General features: G+C 48.8%; 1 protein-coding gene across 21 annotated transcripts in view; it reads right to left on the bottom strand.

Moving 5' to 3' along the window:
• Positions 1-23,054, bottom strand: part of PHACTR1 (phosphatase and actin regulator 1) — a 565,894-nt gene that overhangs the window by 6,410 nt on the left and 536,430 nt on the right. For all 21 annotated transcript variants that reach the window (XM_086370843.1, XM_086370849.1, XM_086370839.1 and 18 more), the window contains one exon: positions 4,418-4,473. In XM_086370843.1, coding sequence (XP_086226969.1) covers positions 4,418-4,473 — 56 coding nt within the window. The remainder of the gene's footprint in view (positions 1-4,417; positions 4,474-23,054) is intronic.

The raw sequence follows: 23,054 nt of genomic DNA on the forward strand, positions 1-23,054 counted from the left end.
AGCAGCTCACAGTCTCAGGAAGAGAGTTCCCCGTCCGGACCGCAGCCACCCTTCTGCCCCTGGGGACACTCTCCAAGTGCCTGCACTGTTTCAAACGGGTGAGCAGGTCGACCTTATTTTGCTTTCTTCATGTCACTTGGGGTTCCTTCCGAGTCTGCAGGCAGAGATGCTGGATCAGGAGGTGGGTCCTGAAAGAGTGGGTGCTGCTCACAATGACAGGCGCGTCCTCGGAGCGGGGAGGCGCCCTTCTCTGCACAAGACCTGGGCCTCGCTCAGCTCTGCCTCAGGCCTCACAGTGACCTAAGGAGTCTCATTATGAGGTGGTCCGGGGCACCCAGTGCCCCGCCTGGAAGGAACAGAGGCCAGACCCCCACAGAAACAACACGAGGCGCAGCTGACGCCAAACAGAGGCTAGATCTGCAAAACGCTCACCTTTCACAAGCACTGATTCCATCAATTCTTTGACTCTTCCAAGAAGTCCACAGAGCACGTGGGCGGCCATAGTGTGGGGTACAACAGCCTGCATGTCGACTTCTAAGGAGCGTCTTAGAGCAGACTTGAGAGCTTAAACGTTCTCAGCGCAATGTGGGGGGTGACTTAGCATTAGGTGTGTGCAGGTAAGAGGGTCTGGGGAAAGGAGCAGAGACATGGTGGACAGAGAATGTGGGCACATCTAAGTAACCGGATGACGTGGGTACCTCACTTTCCTCCCAGGCCTTGGGATGGAAGGCCGGATCGCAGCCCAGTACTGTCTGACTTGAGGAAAACCATGAACGTCAGCCTGGGCCCAGTGCCCCTGCGTCTCGTCTACTGAACTGAGGATGACTTCAGACACAGGCCACCACGGCGACTTGACTCCGGCGCCGTCTGCATCGGGAGGGCCCGTTTGAAAGCACTGATGTAAATGATGTTTCCGTAGAGTCAGATCTTTAAAAGTGTGACCCCCTCGTGCCTAGAAGTGGGGTTCCCCCGCCCCTCCTTCCAGCAACCGCAACCCTGAGCCAATTCACACTGCGAGTGGCATCGCCTCCCACCAGGAGGAGCAAGGATGAGTCAGAGCACGACTCAGGCCTTCGCGCGACACCCCCAGGGACACGCTGTGGCCACGCTGACCACCTATGAGGATCAGGATCATGAACGGGGCAGCACCAGAAACGCCCACATCCGGCCCTTGGCTGAGGTCCCCAGGGGTCCCCGCGGTCCCAAACCCCACACCAGAGTGCCTTCCTTTGAATTGAAAGGTCCTCCCTCCCCTTCCAGAGTTTCTTTGAAAAATGTGAATTTCTTCAGGATTAAAAACCCATTCAACTAGTCAGCCATTACCACCTTTGTATGAACGAATCTCTCCGAGATAAACTGGGAGGCAGCCAGTTAGACCCAGAAGAAGGGTGTCCCCACCCCCACCACCGACAGTGCATTTGTGGATGGGAAGGAGGACAGACGGAAAGGTCTAGAGTGGATGGTGAGTGCCCAGGAGGCAGCTCGAGGGCACTGGGTTAAAATGGACAGACTCACAGCGTATTAGAGCCCGCAGCGGCCCAGGAGACCACCTAGGTTGCTGCTCTTTGGCTTGGAAATGGACAGACAGGCCCAAGGGAACTGAGGGGCGAGCTGCACACTCCAGGGCTAATACGTTAGACACACGGTCCAGCTCTTTCTCTTGCTCAAACACACTGCCTCTTCCCAATCCGATTTTGCTTGGGGGCCAGCCCTTACTGGTTACTTGCCTCGGACTCCACTTGGGGGCCTCCTCATCCTACAGGCCCCCTCCTGGGCCATGAAAGTCAGCACCCTGCCCTCTCATCTCCTACATGTGTTCCTGAGGTCCCTCTGATGGGTGGGGGCCCCAACCTATCACCAGTGGCATCTAGACCTTTAGTTCAAAGCCATTTACAAACTCAGGGTCATGAATTCTCAGGCAGTGGGTACCAAGACAACCCCATTAGGCAAGTGGAAAAAGGGAGACCAGGAAAAGCCCTCGAGGTCATCACTGCCGCCACCACCAGACAGCTCATTGTGTGCTCAGATGGGCCTGATGTCTCACTGGCTGCCCCCAGTGGAGCAAGTACCACCCACAGGGCTGGGCAGGTGGGGGCTCTCAAAACTCCAGCACCGCCCCCAACCCCAGGCTGCCCACGCTGGTGGCCCACCCTCCTGCAACCTTAGAGACATGCTGCCTCCCGTGATTGAAAGCCCAGATGATAATTCTCAGAATACACCATTTGAGGGTATCTTCTGATGCCACAAAACATTTTTTGTTTCACAATCACAATCGATTTTAAAAAAGAAAAAACCCTATTTCAGAAAACAAAGTTTCAGAACGTGGGAGAAAGCAAAGAACCAGCAGGAAAAATAAATCTCCTTTCCAAAAAGTTTTGAAACTGCAAAGTGACGACCCTGTTTGAATTTGGTCAGTGGTCCTTCAGTTTGCAGCTATTCAAACAGGACACGACGGAAGAGGCCAGAGAACAAAAGGGAACCATGGGAACAGCTGGGCGCTCTTTGCTCCCCTGAACCTGAGCCCATAGGCTTACGCAACACAAGCAGCCACCTCTACGACCCCAGCATCTTTCTGGAGGGTGAGAAGAAAGCAACTTGAGGGCCTGCTCATCGTCTATCAGGAATCTGGGCAGATGAGACTCGGGAGTGGTGCCTCTAGGAAGCCAGGTGAGCTGGGGACTCCCTGCCTTCTCTTTCCAAGTCCTCTGTCCCCGCCGACAGAAGCATGCATCTTTTGAAACCTGAACAAGTCCCCAGAAGGGTTCAGCTTCTTCACAAGTAAGAGTCGGGTTAGGGACCGAGGTACAGTGTAACCCGCCAGAGCACAGTCCTTCAGCCAACCACCGAGGCGTGTGAGGCAGGTGGCGGGGCCGAGGAAGGAGCAAGCATGCTCACTGGATCTCTGAGTTTAGAAATCAGTGGCCACCTGTTTGTTCTTCCCTCTGATGTGGACGATTTTTAGCGGGTCAGGTATCAAGTGGGGACAGAAATGGAGACACAGAAGCCAAAAGTTTCCCCAACCAGGGAAGTCATCTGAAAGAGTTCTCAATCTGTTTCGGCTCAAAGTAAACTCTGGAGAAACTCTGAAAGGCACCCCTGGGTTAGGAAGAACATAATCATATACGCAACCTCCTAGAGATCTGGGGAATAGATGAGGTGCCCTGAGGCCCGAGGAAGGTCAGGGCTGAAGGTGCCACCCTGGAGGGGCGAGGGAGTGGCCATAGCCGAGAGCAAGGGGCAGGATGTGGGTGCAGGTACAGCGCGCAGGGGGGATGCTCTGGGCCACACCCCACACCCCAACAACACAGCCTTCCCAGGGGAAACTCAACAGCCAGCCACACGACACTGACCAAGTCGCAGGACCACAATGAGGAAGGCAAGAAAAGTAAAATCAAGAACACTTTTGTTTGGTTGTGGTGGAAATACCCAGTCACCCATGCAGAGGCCTCACGTGACTCGTGTGTGTGTGTCAGGGGGGGGAGGTGTTGTGCACACTTAGTAAAACTGCATAGATCATATTTCTCTTCTGGAGAGAGAAAGGGATGGGTGTGTGGGGAGAAAGGGTCTGAATTAAACTAAAAACATCTGTTGACCATCTAGAGGGCAGTGCTGATGAGAGTATCCTGCAATGAAGCAGAGAGGTTTTATTTTTCAACTATTGAATATCTCCCCCCCTAAATTGAGGAATGCTGGTTTGTGTCTGTGAGATGATTTCTTTTAGCATTTTTAAAACAAATATTTTAAGCACCACATGGATTTTCTCTACACACTCAAATTATCTGTGTCCTAAACCAAACAAGAAGCTCGTTCATTTTTTTTCTGTCCACAGATGAGAGTGACAGTGAGACTTTCTGGAAAGAGAGCTTCAGTAGCTACTCCAGCAGCTGGCTACGGGAGGCCCAAGACGAGGCCAGAAAGGATTTCCACTGGAAAATGCTTTCTTAGACTTTCAACTGACTGCTCAGAGGGAGGGGGGATTTTATCAGCAGCAGCCAGCTGCAGCAGAAAGTCATATCCTCTGGTTCTAGTTTTCAAATGGCTATCTGCCCTATTTTAGCCATCAGTATCATATTTGCGATTTCTAAGCCAATTTGACTTTAAAGGCAACCCCAGCTCTCATTTAACAAGAAGTTATCTTGCTTGAACTTTCCAGCTTCTCTGACTCTGCAGCCCACTCAAGGGCAGGCTTTTTCTTGGAGACCCTGAGCTCCTCATGAACCAAGTAGATTCGAAGTTGCTTTCTCTGTGAGGAGGCTGTCTCGGGGGGTCTAACACACAGGGGTGAAGCCTCCAGCACCAGTGAGAGTCTCGATCCTTTCCACACAAACACACGGGAGAAGTCCAGTGGCTTGCTGTGATATACCATAACCAAAGCGATCATGAAACCTCAGCGTTTGCCATGGGCTCTGTCACTTACGTTTCAAAATGTTCCTCTGCTCCAGCTCCTCCGCAGTCGGCCTCTGGCTCAGTCGCCTGCGGAAAAAATCCAGGAAAAGTTTTTGGACCATGTCATAGCCTCCCTGGGTCATTAATCTCCCCGGCCGTCGCAGATGCAGGAGGCAGAGGCAGAGGCTGGGGTGCCTGTTCCATCCTGTGCTCTCAGAGACTGACGCTCACCACCAACGTCGCCTCAGTTCCTCAATTTCAAGCCCAGGAAAGCCACTCGATGTGATGTCACGTGGAGCTGACCCTCCTCCCTCCGGCGGCCCCTCCCCTGCCCTGCTCCCCCGGCCTCCAGGCCCGTGAACTCTCATCACAGAAGTCTCATTCTTTCGCTGGGGCCTCCTAACTTTGAGATCATGGCCTCTGCCTTTCTCCCCTGACCCTGAGGCTAGAGCTTGCCTCTTGCCATGTCTGTGCAGACTCAAAGTACAAAGAGGCTCATGGCCCCGGGGAGTCGGGAGAGAGCAAGTCTGTCTGCAGAGAACAATAGCTGCTCTTCTGGTCCCCACCCATCGCCACCAGAGCCTCATTAGACACGGGATGACAGATGAAGAGGAAAAGGGATGACACTTGGTGCCGGCATGTAATTTAGCCATAGCAAGTGAGGCGTCACAGCCAGGATGTGAACTGGCTATGATGCAACAGCAGGGGGCGGAGTCGAGCAACAGGCGGGTACCACGCAGGACAGAGACTGGGAAGGACACCAGCGAGCAGACGCTACATGTTGTCAGAGGCGCTTTAGTGGATCTGACTCCAAAGGCAAGGGACACAAAAGCAAAAGCAAGCGGGACTACCTCATCCTAGAAAGCTTCTGCACAGCCAAGGAAATCATCAAAACAAAAAGGCAACCTACTGAGTGGGAGAAGATAATTGCAGATCATATACCTGACAGGGGGTTAAAATCCAAAATATATCAAGATCTCATACACATCAACAACCAAAAAAACCAAACAACTTGATTAAAAAATGAGCAGAGGAGCTGAACAGACATTTTTCAAAGACACAGGGATGGTCAGCAGGTGCATGAAAAGATGCTCAAATCCGTGACTACCAGGGAAAGGCAAATGAGAACCACAAGGAGGTAACACCTCACACACGTCTGGATGGCTGTCATCGAAGAGACCACATAAAGCAAATGCTGGCAACCGTGTGGAGGAAAGGGGTGGTGGCACCCTGTTGGTGGGAATGTAAACCAGGGCAGCCGTTATGCCAAACGGTATGGAGATTCCTCAAAAAGTCAAGAATGGAACTACCATACCACCCAGCTGTTCCACTCATGGGTCTTTGTCTGAAGAACACGAAAACACAAACTCAAAAAGATATCTGAGCCCCTACGGTCACTGCACTATTATTTACGGTAGCTAAGATATGGAGCCAACCTCAGCGTCCACTGATGGGCGACTGGATAAAGAAGATGTGGCGCATACACAGTGGAATATCATCCAACCATAAAAAGTATGAGACCCTGCATTCATGACATCATGAAGGCAGTATTCTAAGTGAAATGAGTCACACAAACACTGTATGATTTCACTCCTACGTGGAATCTAAAAGACTCCCAAACAAATGAACACACACAGTAAAACAAAAACAAACAGATACAGAGATCAGAATAATGGTTACCGGGGGGAGGGGACTGGGGGCGGGTAGCATGGGGGAAGGGGGTCAACTGTACTGTGACAGGTGGTCACTAGACTTGAGGTGGTGATCGCTCTGCAGTATATACAGATGTTGAATTATAATGCCGTTTGCCTGAAACTTACATTAAAAAAAAAAAAAAGAAAGAGGAGGACTACATGTCCAGATGAAGTTCCAGGAAAGATCACACAATGGGCTTCAGCATCACAGATATGTTGGTATTTTTGAGACTCTTGGAAACTATTTAACAACCCTGCAAATAATTATTCAGTTTTCTGCTTCCCTCATCAGGATGAGGTGTGTGTGAGGTGAGAACTCTGTGGAAGGGGTCTGAGGCCCCCTGAGTCCTTCCAGTAGAACTAAGGGGTAGAAAACAGCACTGTTCTAGCAGCAGAGGTCATAGTCCCTCCCGAAACATCAGCAACCGGTGTCTAGAGTTGGCAAGATGTTTACACCATGGGGGCTTCCCTGGTGGCTCAGGCAGTAAAGAATCCACCTGCAATGTAGGAGCCTGAGGTTCGATCCCTAGGTGGGGAAGAACCCCTGGAGGAGGGCATGGCAACCCACTCCAGTATTCTTGCCTGGAGAATTCCAGGGACAGAGGAGCCTGGCGGGCTACGCTCCATGGGGTCGCAAAGAGTCAGACATGACTGAGCGACTAACATTTTCACTTACATCTTGGACACTAAGAGCGACACAGATTCAAAATAAAGTCCATGGAGTTGCCAAGTATAACTGTTTTAAACCCAGTGCTCACTGACAGCTGATTCCATGATGCTCCGATATCACTGCCATGTAGGCTGCACACAGGGAGTGGGCCTCAATGCCAGAGAAAGGAGTTTTGATCGGATATCTGTCTTCAAGGTGCTTGGGAGGACCTTGGAGACAGCTGGAAATGGATAATCCCAAAGTGTTCTCAAATTTGCAAGAACATTTTAGCATCTATTCTTCATTTTCTAAAACATCCCATGAAGGTATTATTTATCTGCACTGATAAGGGCCAGCTCCTCGAGGTTCTAAATTTGGACTCAACAGTCTTCCCGTCCTTTCTAAAACGGCATTCTCCAACTGCAGCGGGGGAAGCTGAGATTACACAAGTGAGCAAGTCAGTGTCACAGGTCTGGGATGTAACTCCTGACTCCACTTAGAATGAGCTTCTTAGAGGCTCTCCCTCACTTTTCTGTTTATCTTTCTGCCAAATACTAGTTTCTTTTGTAGGTATGCACAGTCACCTTTTGGGACCGTTTTGGAAAACCAAGGTTTCACAGGAAGCTAGGGTTTGGGGATAGTCTGTTTTGAAGAAGCCCTTCCAGATTCAAGGTGGAGCTTGCACCTTAAAAGTGGGGGTCAGGGTTTTAGAATCTTACGCCCAGAAGCGTCTGCAGAAGGTTCGCTCACTGGCTTGTGCTACGCAGCCCATGGATCCCACGACCAGACGCCTTGCCTGGTTCTTTGCTGGCCTGTCTGCTTTTGTTTTTCTTATGCGTCATGTTTGGACGGGATGAAACAACGAGTGACTGAACTCTAACCAGAGAAAATTCTGCTATTAACTAGGCAGCCTTATCGTTAAATACACATGATTTCAAATGAGGCCCTCTATTTATGTTTCATTTCTCTTGAAAGGGTCTGAGAAAAATATCCAGGCTAATCACACACAGCTATAAAATGCAGCTAAGTCCTCCCAAAGGGCATGTGCTATAATTAGTTGTTTTGACTTTGAAAATGAGATTTGGTAGGAGAATGATATTGTGGCTTAATGACAAAGTGCTAAACAGCTCAGGAGTTAGGGGGCCAGGGTTCTACTCCTGGCTCCGCACTGAACCCACCTGGACAAGGTAACGGACCCATTCAACTCTGTGTTTCTCTCTCTACAAACAATAGGAGTAATGGAATAAGCTAATGCTGACTTAACGCCTAAAATGTACAGGCAGGCTCTAAGAAGCACGCATACTAATTCATCTAATCTTCAGGTCAGCCCCTTGAGATAGCACCACCAGCATTTCCACCGTACAAAGCAGGAAACCGAGGCACAGAGAGCTGCATACCTTGCCCTGGCTGGGTGAGGGGATGAGCGTTCCAGATTTACAACATATCACACTGTTTGTTGTACAGAGAATGGGTTGGGAGATTCAAGAGGCAGTCTGAGTAGGAGCCCTGGAGGCTACTGCACGCCTGGTATTGGATGATAGGCACTTGGGCTAGGCTATGGAGGTGGATGTGCAAGCTCTTTAGGAGTCTAGTTGACAGACCACAGAGACACAGCGTCTGTGGACACTGGGGAAGAAGGAGGTATACTGCCTAGCTCTCAAGTTCCATAACTTACACGGCTCGATGGATGGTTATGCCATTCACTGAGAAGGTGGGGAACACTGGAAGGAAACCGGGGCATTTGAGGATGGGGGGAAGGATAGAAAGGGACAATGAATCTGAGCTTAGACCTGTTGAGTCAGAATGATTGTGCAACGTCACAGTGGATGTGTCCAGTAGGCAGCTGGGTCTACTGAGCTCAGCGGAGAGGAGAGGGTCAGGCCAGCGGCAGAAATTTCTGGCTAGTCTGCGTAACAGATACTCTCTGAAGCCAGGGGAATGGAGAGAGCACAGCATGAGAAGAGGAGAGGGCCTGGGATGAAGCCTTACGGAATTCCAATAATTTAATGCTCAGATGAAGGAAGACAAACCTGCCAGGGAGTCTGAGGAGGGGCAGTGCACAGATGCAGGATGCAAACTAGAAGCCTGGCACCATGGAAGCGGAGGGAGGAGACGGGCATGGCCAACCAAGTGGCTGGCACGCCGAGAGGTCAGACGAGGCCTGAAGAGCCTGCCCTCGGGGCAGAGCCCCAGGGAGGCGACAAGCAAGCTCACCCAGAGCTCTTTCGGGGGCGGTGGGGACGGGAGCCAGGCTGCAGTGGGTGAGAACAGCGGTGAGGAAACGGACCCAAGAGGCACGGGGGACTCTGCCACGAAGCTGGCTCTGAAGGGACCAGAGCTGGGGGGGGAAGCAGGCTCAGAGGAGGGTTATAGTTTCTACTGACTAGAGGCTGCCTGTGTTTAACGGAAAGAATCCAGGTTAAGAGGGAGTGGCGGTGACAGTGAGAAGCTAAACATATAAGGCGGGAGAAGGCTCTATGGACAGCGCAGGAGTCCGGGAAGGCAGGAAGGGTTGGGGTTTTAGGGTCAGAAAAGACCTTATCTTTCAGGTGGAGGAGGGACAGCTCTCCGCTGTGGCAGCAGGATGTGGGAAGGAGTGTGATGTACGGAGCTTTGTATGTTTCGTATCAGAATTAAGGGCATTGCCAATTGACAGCTTTGACTTACTCTTTCAAGTTGGACTATAATAAGGATGACTTACAATAGTTTAAAATATTACTTTTCCTTGAAAGGTTTGTCTTTGAACAGAGCCAAACTCACAAAGCAAAGGGATAAAGTCCTAGCTTCAGAATTCATCATCGGAATTTTAGGTGAGTCCCCCTGGGCAGCCCACCATCTTTACCATGTAAAGCACCCATCTGCTTGGTTCCTCTTAAGGCCAAGCTTGTGTAGAAGTGTGGGTTAGTAGCAGAGCACAATTACTGTGCTAATGAAGAGGTCAATTTTATGAATAATCCCGAGGAGCTAATTTCAAGAATAAAAGCAGAGATGCCCTCTGAACACACTGAATCTCTTATACCATCCTCACCTTGGCAGTAGATTCAAGTAATTTTATCTGATTTTAGACTAACATTAAATTAAAATCCCTCCTGATATCTAGACATGACCCCTCATATGCTAGATGACACAGAAAAACTCCCATTTGGGGCGTTAAACTTTTATACAAAATGAATTATCCAAAACTCAAACTTTAATGTCCTTTTCAGTGATCTATTTAATCAGCTTTATTATATAGGTGACCCTGGTTTATACAACCTCTCTGAGCAGCAACACTGTTTCCACACCTCAGATGATTTCCTCTTTGCCACGGACCACAGCTTAGAGATCTCCACTTACCGTGAACTGAAAAATCACCAAAAGAAAGTGAAAGTGACTCAGTCGTGTCCGACTCTTTGCGACCCCATGGAATTCTCCAGGCCAGAATACTGGAGTGGGTAGCCTTTCCCTTCTCCAGGGGATCTTCCCAACCCAGGGATCGAACCCAGGTCTCTCGCATTGCAGGCAGATTCTTTACCAGCTAAGCCACAAGAGAAACCCACTTGAAAAATCACTGATTCCCATTTAAATGTCACTTGCCATCCATTGCCATGTATGAGCCCTCTATTTTCCTTCAAAATGTAAGAAGGGATATTATTATTTTTTTTATCAGTCTGAACAATTCCATCTTTATCACCAACCACAAGAGAAGAGCAAGCAAACTGACATTTTTCTGTGAAATAAACACACCCATCCCCAAACAAACGGCATTCGGTGTTGGCCTTGGAAGGAGGAGACTGCCAGCAAACAGTGGCGAGATGCTTTAATATATGCAGGGCAGCATGACAGTGTCCCCAGAGCAGTGACACGGGCCTTGGAGGCTTGGCCGGTCTGACGCCAGCAAGGGTTCGTTCTGCCTCCCAGAGCCACTGAGTTTTCCACAGGCTTTGGAACGGCAAGGTCACAGCTTTCATTCGTCTTTACAACCGCTTATTGTTCTGCGGGCCCTGATTCTAAAGCCTGGATTTCTAAAACTGTATCTGCATTTCAGGGCTGGTGGGGAGCTGAATTGACTTTGGTTTCTTTGCCGCATCTCAGCAGCGGAGGGAGGCAGCTGCCTTTTCAGACGGATGGAAAGAGAAAAGGGCAGAGGTGCTTGTGGAGAAGGACAGAAAGCAGGGCCCTCCTTCCTGCGGCAGGAAGGAAGAGACGGGGTTTCCCAACAGAGGCCTGAGATGGGACACAGGACAAGTGGAGACAGGCGTGGTGGGGCCAGGGGCAGGGGAGAAGCTCTGAATCCTGTCCCCTCCGAATCTGTGTCTCTCGAAATCTTTCTCTAGCGCTTGTCAGCGCCATGTGGGCTGGGGCATTTCTGTCTGGGGCCTGGTCATCACTCCGTCCCCAGTTCCTAGGCGAGGACCGAGAACATATTAGGTGCTCATGTAGTCATTATTAAACCCAGATCCGCCCACACATGCTCCCTGGATGATGTCCTCAACACTCACGACTTCAGTTAGCATCCACACGCCACTGACTCCAGATTCGACGTCCCTAACCAGGTTTCTGAGCTCCAGATCACCTTTTCAATTATCATTTTAGATTCCAACAGGCCGTCAAAAGTAACGGGTCCCCAAAGAATTAATTTATCTTCCTCTTCTGGGCAGGTAGTTTTGCCAGCTGGACAAATTATTTTGTCCACCAATAAAATCCCCTCTCCCGCCACAGTGAGCTACCCAGGAAACCAGGAACTATCCCCTCTCTGCACTTCAGCCTTGGTGGCCACTCAAGCCCCAAGTCCAAACCATGTCTCATCCCATCCCACCATGGACCCTCTGGAAATCAGGCCACCATCTCATGCCGCCAGCCTGTCGAGAATGGCCTTTGTGAGGGGTAAATCTGATCACTCCACTCCCTGCGTGAAAGCTAGGCACGCCTTCTTGGAGTCTGAAGGAAGGACTCAGAACACGCAACGTCCCATAAAGTTCTTTGTGATCTTGCCACTTGCAGAGAATCTCCCCCATCCTGTCCTTTAGACATAACCACCTCCTCTTGGCTCCTTCCAGATTTGCATGCCTTTCCTTATGTTTGAACATTCTTTCTCTTCCTCTTTGTCTGGCTAACTGGCAGTAATCCCCAAGACTGCAGCTTAAACCTCAAATGTCACTTCCTCTGTTCACCAGCCTTTTGGTTAAGGTGCTTCCACGGCGTGTGACAACAGTCTTGCGCTTCCTGCTGTACCCTCGTACTGTGATTCTTCCATTTACGCCCACCTTGTCCCCTGCAGCCCAGGGCTGAAGCTTTGGGATGCAGGGCCACGTGTCCCACTCACCAGCTGGACTGCATCATGAGAGTATAACCTCGAAGGGGCACAGAAGCCCCCACTCAGAAGGGTCCTGTGCTAGATAGATGTGCAAGACAGACATAAGAATACAGACTTCTTCATCCACTCATTCATTCACAAAATACCGTGGGTCCGGATTCCCCCAATGCTCTGCTTTGGTGGGCCTCGATATACAACATACACAACGCTTGGTTACTCTTCAAAGCGAGGTGACGGATGCAAAGCTGGAGGTCGGCCTCGGCCTCGTGCCTGCTCTGATGAGACACCTGCGTGATTCCAGGACCCACAGGGGTCTGTGCAGCTCACGCTCTTTTCCTGTTCCCCCCCAAGGGCCCCCGTCATCTGGGGCCCATCAGCACCTCCTGGGGGGAGGCTGAAGGGCCTGGCTGACACAGAAGCTGAGAGGCAGGTGCCAAGCACCCCCGACCTCCTCTCTCTTCCTTCTCCAGGACCACAGCTATTTTCCTACCTCTCGGGGCCCCTTCTGAGCTCCTATTTCTGGAAAAAATCACAACTTGGGTTCAGATGAGATTTCATGCTGTTTAGAAACCTGGAGATGGAAACACAAAATCTCCCCAGGGAATCTCAAACGTTCAAGTGGAGGGGATTTCGGTCACCTGATTCTGCCCAGTCTTCTGTAATTCCCCCTTGGTTAAAAGTCTCACTTCCATACCGCTTCCTGGTCTGTGACACTACAATTTTAACGTATAGCTTCATTTTAAACCAATAGCTCTGTTGAATTAAAGACTGGTAAAGAATGTAGGTATTCTTATTAAATTATAAGTGCTTTCCTAAGGCTTGATAATATTTCACAAAATACATACAGCTTCCACATCTGCCTATCTTTTTCGATCTATCTCATATATATATATATATTTAGACAGAAGAGAGAGGTGATGTGACAAAAAGATGCTCCACAACCCTGTCTTTTTTCTCCCAGCAGCATGGCAGATTTCAGGAATGTCTAACCACTTTGGATTTGCCTTTTTGCACTTTTTGAAAATCTATTTGCTAATTCAGAAAGAATCAGAAAAGACAGAGTTCTAATCATATGTATGCATGTTCAGTCGCTCAGCCGTGTTCAACTCTTTGCCACCCCATGGACTGTAGCCCACTAGGCTCCTCTCTCTGTCCATGGGATTTCCTAGGCAAGAATACTGGAGTAGGTTGCCATTTCCTACTCCAGGGGATCTTCCCGACCCAGGGATTGAACCCATGTCTCCTGCCTCCTGCACTGGCAGACAGGTTCTTTACCACTGCACCACTTGGGAAGCCCAAGTTCTAATCAAGGAATGGGTTTATTTTTCTAGGAATGGATTACCAAATGGGAAAGGCAAAGAGGAAAGAGAATGCAAAACGGAATGTGATATGGTTGCTTCAACAGGCTTGACATTGATCATACAGGAGATGAATACCAACGCGTTTACTCATGTCTTGGCCTGCTCTACGCAGTGGATTGGGAGATAGATCACTTGTAAGAAGAGACTATATATATCCCATCTAGTATGTTCCCCAAAACAGACCATGAGTTCATAGCACATGTCGACCATAGCATCCTCAGCTCCCAGCCTGGGGGACAGCAGGCCTGTCTTTTCTCTCGCTCTCGTGTGTGTGTGTGTTACACACACATACACATGTCCTGTTTTTTTTTTTTTTTTCCTTGCATTCTGTCCACATCAGATATTCAGCATACACACATCACCCACACATGCCCCTTCCCTTGGACGTGTGAGAGCGGAGGGAAATCACAGGATCACAGCAGCACCAGCCCCCAGGCAGGGAGCGCCTCAACACCAGCAGGCCCGGGGGACCCGGACGGAATCTGCCAGCAGCTTTGCCCATGACTGCAGGTCTGTCACCGGAAGTGCCAGCAAAACCAGCTCCTGGGGCACAGAAGCGGCTCCCACGTCCATCCCGAGGGAACTGGCTGAGGTAGACCCTTCCCCTCAGGGAGGCGTGATCTCCTCCTCCCAGCAGAGCCAGACCATGGCCAGCAGCCTGACCAGCATGTCTTTAAAGACAGCTAGCTGTACTTTCTGAGCTTGTCTGGAAGCAGAATCCTATACACGGCGGACAGAAACACTCAGTCACTCAGAGCCCTGAAAGCCATCCTTCCCAGCCAGACCAGCGTCCCCAGAGAAGCAGGTGGAAGGCTCTCAACCAGAGCCAACCACAGTCCCCTCTCCAGAAGACGGACATTCCTGACATTGTGTGTCTGTGTGTGTGCGTGTAGAATACAGATGTCTTTTCTTCATGCAGTAAGTGTTGTGTTTACACACATCCCACACATCCACAGTTCTGAAATCTGCTGGGACCGCGGCCACAATATCCCTTCATACCTGCGTGATGCTCGGTTCGGGTACCACCCTGTCACCTGTCCTGAGGCTAGCGATGGGTGAGGCCGGTCCGGCACCCCAGGAGTCTGTGCTACTAGTTGACTTTCACTGGTGTCCCTCTCACTAGCCCCCAGCTCCTCCTGTGGGGCTTGGAGCTTAGCTACAACAGCGGAAACAAGAAGACACTCATCACCCCTGTTGACACTGATGTCCAAACTAGGCCGGCCTGGCAGGGCGTGTGGCCTTCCTTTCTCGAGGACAACACCCATCTTCTGCTCTAAAATGACTCCCTCTGAACCCTGTGTGTGGGGCCAGCCCCTTCCACGCTGGCTACCAGTGGAGCGACACTGCTTTCGATGCTACCTGAGTGTCCTGGAAGTAGCTTTTCTTCTTGTTCCAGTAGGAAGCAGAATTTAAAAGAACGGACTTCATCCCTGGTATAATTTCTAGCATAATACGGTGCTTCAGGGGCTTCCCTTGTGGCTCAGCTGGTAAAGAATCCACCTGCAATGTGGGACACCTGGGTTGGGAAGATCCCCTGGAGAAGGGAAAGGCTGCTCCACTCCAGTATTCTGGCCTGGAGAATTCCATAGACTGTATAGTCCATGCGGTCACAAAGAGTCGGACACAACTGACCGACTTTCATGGTGCTTCAGACTTGGACAAGGTTGCATGAATCTACAGCTCCTTCATGGGAAACACCTGAGCATCCGAGTGATGCTGTTGACTGTGGGGTGAGAATCAGATTGCACAGGTTGTGGCCCCAAATGGCTACTACGTGTGATTGAAAACTGTCAAGAGGGAGCACAATGCAACAGAAATGAGATGGAGTGACGCTCCGAGGACGCAGCAGGCTCCACCGCACTCAGCTCCCTCGAACCTCAAGGAAGCACCTCCCGGGTCACTCAAGAGGGCGTGCCCAGGGCTTCCCTCAGACGGGATGTTGCCTGGGCTGTGTGGGGTGGAATATGCAGATGGCAGACTCATCGGTCCAACCAAATTTGGGGAGGGCAGCTCTGCAGAGTCTCATTTTAATGAACCTGTCTCAGCATCTTTCAAGAGGGAGCCTAATAAGTTATAACATGAAGATAAGCATCCCCCCATGGCTCAGTGGTAAAGAATCCACCTGCCAACGCAGGAGACATGGGTCTGCTCCCTGGCCCAGGAAGATCCCCTGGAGAAGGAAATGGTAACTCCCTCTAGTATTCTTGCCTGGGAAATCCCATGAACAGAGCAGCCTGGTGGGCTACAGTCCACGGGGTCGAAGAGTCAGACACGACTCCAGAGACTAAACAACAACCACACCAGGAATCACCACGTCCAAAGCAGGGCTGCGCTCACTGCGGGCAGAATTCCCTCCGACATCCCGATTACCTGTCAGCAACGTGTTTATCCGTCTGCCTACTTTTTTTCCCCAAAGGCACTAACAAGGCTGCCCGTTTTGAAGAACTATTGTTTTAATGGTTCAGTGGGCATAGAGCATAAAATTTTCATGATCACACTTCCTAAAATAGAAGCGCATTCACTTGTATTTCAAAGGAATTGCCTTCAGAATCAGAGGGAAAAGCGATTTTCCAGGGTTTGGGTCTTTGGATGGTGATTTTTCCTGTTTATATTCTGTCAAAAATTACCATTTAGTTATTAGCATATATGCAATTTTCAAGGCTATTATAAAAAATCTTTGCATTCGAAACCAAGAAGAGGGAAATGGATATAATGAAGATAAATAAAATGAATTACTCTTATTAGCATTTTGCATGAGAGGGTTTTTTTTTTTTTTGCCAGTAAACAAAGACGGTGCGGGGACCCATGAAAAACTGGTATACTGCAAACATCTCAGTTGTAATCCACTTCTGCTATTTAAATATTCAGGATTACATGCCAGCACTAATAGGAGAGCTGCAGAAAAGTCACTGACAGCCAAACCGGTGGCCAGATTTGGTGGATGAGGCAGAAAGAGGGCTACACACCACGGAAATTATTCTGGAGACCAGAAATGCCAACTTCACCACTGAAGCAAAGAACAAAAAAATCTTCTTAAGTATAAATGACTAGAGCTTCATTTATCATATGAATGCCAGAATCGCTAGAATAGACCAACCCCAAACTAAGGCATTAGAGAGAGAGTCTTCTCAAGTGCCTTCTCAGTCTTCAAAGTTACTAATGAGACTTTCCCAGCTGTGAGTAACTAGAAAGACAGGGACCTCTCTTTCACATGGGCACTTTATTTAAATGTTCCTTTAGCAACATGGGACAGACCAGGAAACGATGCCCGTGAAAGAAATCACCCGTGAGAGAATTCAAGGATTCCTTACTCATGGGCTTTTTGATTTCTGAAGATGTTTCTTAAGGATTTAATCCAAAACTTTTGAGTCATTTCTCTTTCAGACAGGAATTGAGAAAATCAGCTAAGGCCTATGACTTGTTTTACTTTCCAACAAATAACTGGCTTGTTTCTTCCAGTGAGAAGTGAATTCATTTCTCCTCTTCCTGATGGTATTAATTTTAGCACTGGCTGGGGTCAGAAGTCTTGGTTTCAGATCCCAGTATAACCAGATAACTATGTGAACTTGGCTAGCCCCTTAATTTCTTCTGATCTCAGTTTCTTTAACTGTAAAATGAAGGATGTTAGAGGTGGTGATATGTGAATGTCCGTGGCAGCTCTAAAGTGCTCTATTATTTCTTCACATCCAGAAAATGCAGTTGTGAAAGGAGTGAAGAAACTCACAAACAGCCTCCTTGTGATACAGGTACAAAGCCCATTGTGGAAAAAAATGAGGCTTGTTCTGCTTATTGGACTAGGAGAAGTGATGGGTGTATTGACGACACCGTCTTCCCTGGCTATGGAGATGCTGGAGCCGTGGATTCTAGAAGCACGTGATGAATATACGGATAGAAGCTACCTGACCCATGTTAGGCTTTACTCCAGTGAAACACACACTTTTAATGGCTTGAACCACTGGAATTCAGGCTTTGTCTGGTAGGGCAGCTAGCATCACTTATTCTGAATAACAAGTCTAGCATAATACGGCATTCAGCTTCACAGTGAGAGAGAAGGGACTAGCATTCATTATCTACCTCAGTGTGGAGAATTACTCGTCTGGTGCTCCTAGATGACGGTGAGCGGAAAGTCAGTCTTACAGGGAGAGAAACTAAGGCTCGCCAGGAACCTGACTAGTTAAAAGATGGAGCTGTCCCTCTCAGGCCTGGCTTCACAGTCTTTGATTGCTCTCTACTGCACCACTGCTTCCCAGACTGCAGTGTGCACCAGAACCAAGCTTGCTAAAAAGCAGATTTCTGGGCCCCATCCTCTGATTCAGAGTCTGGGCGGACCCTGAAAACCTGCATTTTTCCAGGTGATGCTGGTGCGCCAGGGACCATGCTGTGGGAACTACGCACACTGCTTCTCACCCTGCATCAGGTACCAGTGCCTCAAGAGCCAAACCTCGACGTCAAGTGTTTCAGGTCTCCCTACTCATTTCAGGGAAGCCCCAAGAATCCTGGAGTTGCCATTTCCTTCTCCAGGGGATCTTCCTGCCCAGGGATTGAACCTGGGTCTCCTGCGCTGGCAGGCAGATTCTTTACCATCTGAGCCATCAAAGAAGCCCACTTATTATGGACACAGCTACTGAAATGCAAGACAGAGCCCAGTTCAATCCAAGATGGAAGAACATCTCCTATTCCTTCTTCTTTCCATGGCTTATCTCTCCCGTGAGCACGATTGCTCCCATGAGCCTGAGCCACTGGTTCAGGACTCCACCCTCCCACACAATCCCCAACCACAGGCACCCACCGCTACACAAAAACGAAACCAAACTAAATGTTGTTCTCAGCATGTTGGCTTAAAATAGAAGGTTCTGGATTTGAAAGGTGTGTTTCTCTTTGCTGCTCACTATCTCTAAAGTTCACAGCTCAGTTTCCTCACCTACAAGAACAGAGTCTCAACTGCAGCCACCTTGGCAGGGTTGGGGAGAAGGCGGTCAGATGAAGTGCGGCTGGGAGAGCATTTTCTCAACAGCAAAGGCTCCAAAGTCTTAGACAATGTTATGTCAGGACCATCACCCCGAGAGGTTGTCTCTAAACATACATATCTCTTTCTTAGCCAAATATTCTGAGAAACAGGGTCTTTCTTTCTGACATTGGCTAAGATGAAAGACAAACAAGAATCATCATTGCAGATGACCCTAGTCACGAGCAGGAGGAAAACCCATGGAGAACTAAAAGCCCTTCCTTTATCTAACTTCCGGGTGAAGAGAAACCTCTTAGAATGCGGCCGTCAGCAGCCTATTTGAAATATCAACAAAATGCAAATGACACCACTCTAATGGCAGAAGGCGAAGAGGAACTAAAGAGCTTCTTGATAAAGGTGAAAGAGGATAGTGAAAAAAGCTGGTTTAAAACTCAACATTCAAAAAACTAAGATCATGGCACCTGGTCTTATCACTTCATGGCAAATAGATGGAGAAAACGTGGGAACAGTGTCAGATTTCATTTTCTTGGGCTTCAAAATCAATGTGGATGGTGACTGCAGCCATGAAATTAAGACTCTTGCTCCTTGGAAGAATAGCTATGACAAACCTAGACAGTATATTAAAAAGCAGAGACATCACTTTGCTGACAAAGGTCCATACTATAGACAAAGCTATGGTTTTTCCAGTAGTCATGTATGGGTGTGAGAGTTGGACCATACAGGCGGCTGAGTGTCAAAGAATTGATGCTTTTGAACTGCGGTGCTGGAGAAGACTCTTGAGAGTTCCTTGGACTGAGAGGAGATCAAACCAGTCAATCCTAAAGGAAATCAACCCTGAATATCATTGGAAGGACTGAGGCTGAAGCTGAAGATCCAATCCTTTGGCCACCTAATGCAAAGAACTGACTCAATGGAAAAGACCCTGATGCTGGGAAAAATTGAGGGCAAGAGGAGAAGGGGATGACAGAAGATGGGATGGTTGGATGGCATCACCGACTCAATGGACATGAGTTTGAACAAGCTCAGGGAAGTAATGAAGGACAGAGAAGCCTGGCGTGCTGCAGTTCCTGGGGTCGCAGAGTTGGACACGACTGAGCGACTGAACAACAACAAAGCAGCCAACTCAGGACTCGCCCCTTCTCTGCTTGGTCTGCAGCTGAAGACAGCTGTACTCTTCCTGCCCCTCTATGCCCTGAATTTGAAAAGCCGCTAGAATAATCAGCCATTTAAAAAACATATTAAAAAAAACAACCACCAGGGACTTCCCCGGTGGTGCAGTGGTTAAGACTCTGAGCTTCCAATGCAATGACTCACACCTTCCAATGTGCAGGTTCAAGCCCTGGTCGGGGAACTAAGACTCCACGTGGTGCATGGTGTGGCCACCACCCCCACCACCCCCTCCCGCCACCCCGCACAAAAAAAACAACAAAACAAACAGAAAAACCCAAGACTCCCCATCCTCCAATCATGGCCACTTTTTAAAAAAAAACCCTCTGCAAGTTTTAAACCCTAATTTGGATTCTATTTCTGCTGGACAAAAAGCAGCTCTCTGGTCCTACACACTTGCTATATTGCTGGAAATTGCACAGGTGACCAGGGCAGCTGCGAGTCCTAAGTGCAGAGCACTGGAAGGGCCCTACAGACGTGGCTTTGTTCCTTGACATCCAGTGTGGAGCCTGCAAACTGACTCCTCCCCTACACACACACGCACACACACACACACACAGGCACACTGTCAGGGCTCATCTCTGGCAACAGGATGGCAAGAACTCAGTCTTCACTGCATTTCTTAACAGCTGGAGGCTGAGACAAGAGGGCAAGGCTGCAGATGTCTCTGCAAGGCTCTGAGACATGTTCAGCAGCTGTGGGTCCCTGTGAGACCGGCTGGGACCTGCAACCCTGTAACCGAGCGCTTGCGCTTACACCTACACCTGGACAAACATCTCCTCCAGCAACAGCATACAAAGAAACTATCAGGGACTGAAAGTAACTGCACGCATGCTCAGTTGGGGCAACTGGGAACAAGATACAAAGGGCCACAAATCAACCTCCATCTCAGAGGTGCTGGGAGCCCAAGCAGGGTCCTGGGCATGAGCCCTGCACACAGCACCACCAAGAGGGTAAGTAAACCACCTAAACCACTCCTCTCATCCAGCCTACCCTCATCCCATTTAAGGAACCAGCTCGGCCCCCACTTTGGCACCTGTTACTTGTTTTCGCTCCCATGGGTGCAGCGTGAGTCCCAGTAAAGCCTTGCCTGAACCTCTCATCTGGCCTCTTAATCGGCTTCTATTGATTACAGAATTCAAGGACCCAAGTTGGTGATATCTATGACAGGTGTGGCTTCCCTGGTGGCTCAACTGGTAAAGAATGTGCCTGCAATGCGGGAGACCTGGGTTTGATCCCTGGGTTGGGAAGATCCCCTGGCAAAGGGAATGGCTACCCACTCCAGTATTCTGGCCTGGAGAATTCCATGGACCGTACAGTCTATGGGGTTGCAAAGAGTCAGACAAGACAGAGTGATTTTCACTTTTCATGATGGGTGTGGCTCACGCCTCAATGCCACAACCTCTACTCACAGGGTCCTGAAGTTTTATTCCACCTCCTCCCAACACACCTCACTTAAATCTTTCTCAGGACAATGTCTGAACCATTCATTGAAATTAACATAAAACCAATGTGCAGCTTCCCTTAACTTTCCATCGTCGGGTTGTGCTGTAGCCTTGACTCAACTCAGCACCTTTCAGAAGATGTCAGCCTTTCTGAAGGGCTTTTAGAGAAGATTGTCTACTTTGCACAGTGAGTTAATGGGAGGTGTCAAATGATCTGAAAGCAGCTGAGCTGCTCGAAGATTCCACGAGTTTGTTATGCAAATGCTGCAGGATTCAATAACTCCATTCCCATCATATTTTGCCCAGATTTAGCTTATTCCAATCACTCAGTTGCAGCTTGGTGGCTGGTATCTAATTTCAGTTTTGTTTAGAGGAGGGCTCAGAATCCACAGAAAAAGCCCACTAACCTGAGCCATTCCCACCCAGGCGTTGCAGACGTGAAGGCGAGCGGATATCCATGCCCTCTTCCCGCTCCCCTGTGGTCTCCTCTCCACTCTATCCCTCATCACAGCCCAAGTGGTGAAGAGGAGGATGCGACTGCTGCTGCAAGGCTGCAAGGCCAGATGCCTGAGGAAGCTCCTTCAAAACTTCACTCAAGTCTATTTTCCTCCCCTCTTTCTATCAAGTGATTCACAGGGATGTGTGTTTAGGGCACCCTCAAGTCAGCCAAAGTTGAACTGAATTCCTAGAGCCTTTGATTGTTATTCCTATTTTTAGAAAGTGTTTTTTTTGCAACAGCAGAAATTACCTGGCCTGAGAAGGTGCCAGCTTACACTCGGCATCAGCCCTTAGGTCTGGGGGAGATGCCATTTGCCACCTTGGAACTAGACTCCTAATGCTGATTTTCCCAAACTGTAAACAGTATGCAAGCTCCAGTCAGAAGGCAGGATTTAATACTGCTTTTATTGCCTGTGCTATGAGCATGAAAAATGGATTTCAAGTTTCTCCCTTGAACATTATATGACGATTTAAAGCTGCACATAATCCTCTGTATATATTATTTTATATTCTGCCTGTAGTGTGAACTACTTAGGAGCATAAAATACAGATTTAGAATACTCTCTATTTCTAGCATATTAAATTCTACATAAGAGAAAATAACACGTTAGGTTTCATGGGAATGATCAGGGCGTCATTCCCCACCTCCCCTATCTCATTCCCCACGCCCCTGTCAGTGTAAAGACAACAGCTTTTTAAAAGAGAGCAAGGGCTTCGCTGGTGGTCCAGTGGCTAAGACTCCATGCTCCCAGGGCAGCGGGCCTGGGTTCAATCCCTGCTCTGGGAACCAGACCCCACATGCCACAACTAAAGATTCTGCAACGAAGATCAAAGATTCTGCACGCTGCAACCAAGACCTGGGGCAGCCAAATAAATAAATAAAAGGAAACAGTAAAAAAAGAGAGAGAGAGAGAGAGATGACAACGTTAAGTGCCAAGCAGGAGGCAAGAGGGAGAATTCTGGTAATTTTCAAAGGGGGCTCCTACATCTGATGCCCCGTGATGCATGGTACTGGATCTCAGGCCGTAGGCACAGATTCAAACTGTCAACAATGACCGTGCTTTACCCTTAAATCCTTCTGATTCTGAGACTCATACACATTAAGGAAAAAAAGCAGCTACAGCTATTTCAACCAATTTCTTCATTCATCTTAACGTATTCTTCCACAGTTAATGACAAATATTCTGAAAACCAACTGACTACAAAGTCCTGAAAGACAGAGAGCTGAGTCAAAAGTTTTTTTTAGGGATACAGTATATTTCTTTAATGATTAATCCCCATAACCCCATTCAAATTAATTGGGATCCTAGAAGATGCTAATTCCCAGTTGCTACAGATTTGGAACAATGAACTAGTTCATAACTGGGAAAGGAGTACGTCAAGGCTGTATATTGTCACCCTGTTTATTTAACTTATATGCAGAGTGCATCATGTGAAATGCCGGGCTGGATGAAGCACAAGCTGGAATCAAGATTGCTGGGAGAAATAGCAATAACCTCAGATATGCAGATGACACCACCTCAATGGCAGAAAGGAAGAGGAGCTAAAGAGCCTCTTGATGAGGGTGAAAGAGGAGAGTGAAAAAGTCTGGT

Source organism: Bos grunniens, chromosome 23, assembly GCF_055505025.1.
Source record: "Bos grunniens cultivar Pamir isolate PY7600 chromosome 23, Bosgru_T2T1.0, whole genome shotgun sequence".
In the NCBI taxonomy this organism is placed as follows: Eukaryota; Metazoa; Chordata; class Mammalia; order Artiodactyla; family Bovidae; genus Bos; species Bos grunniens.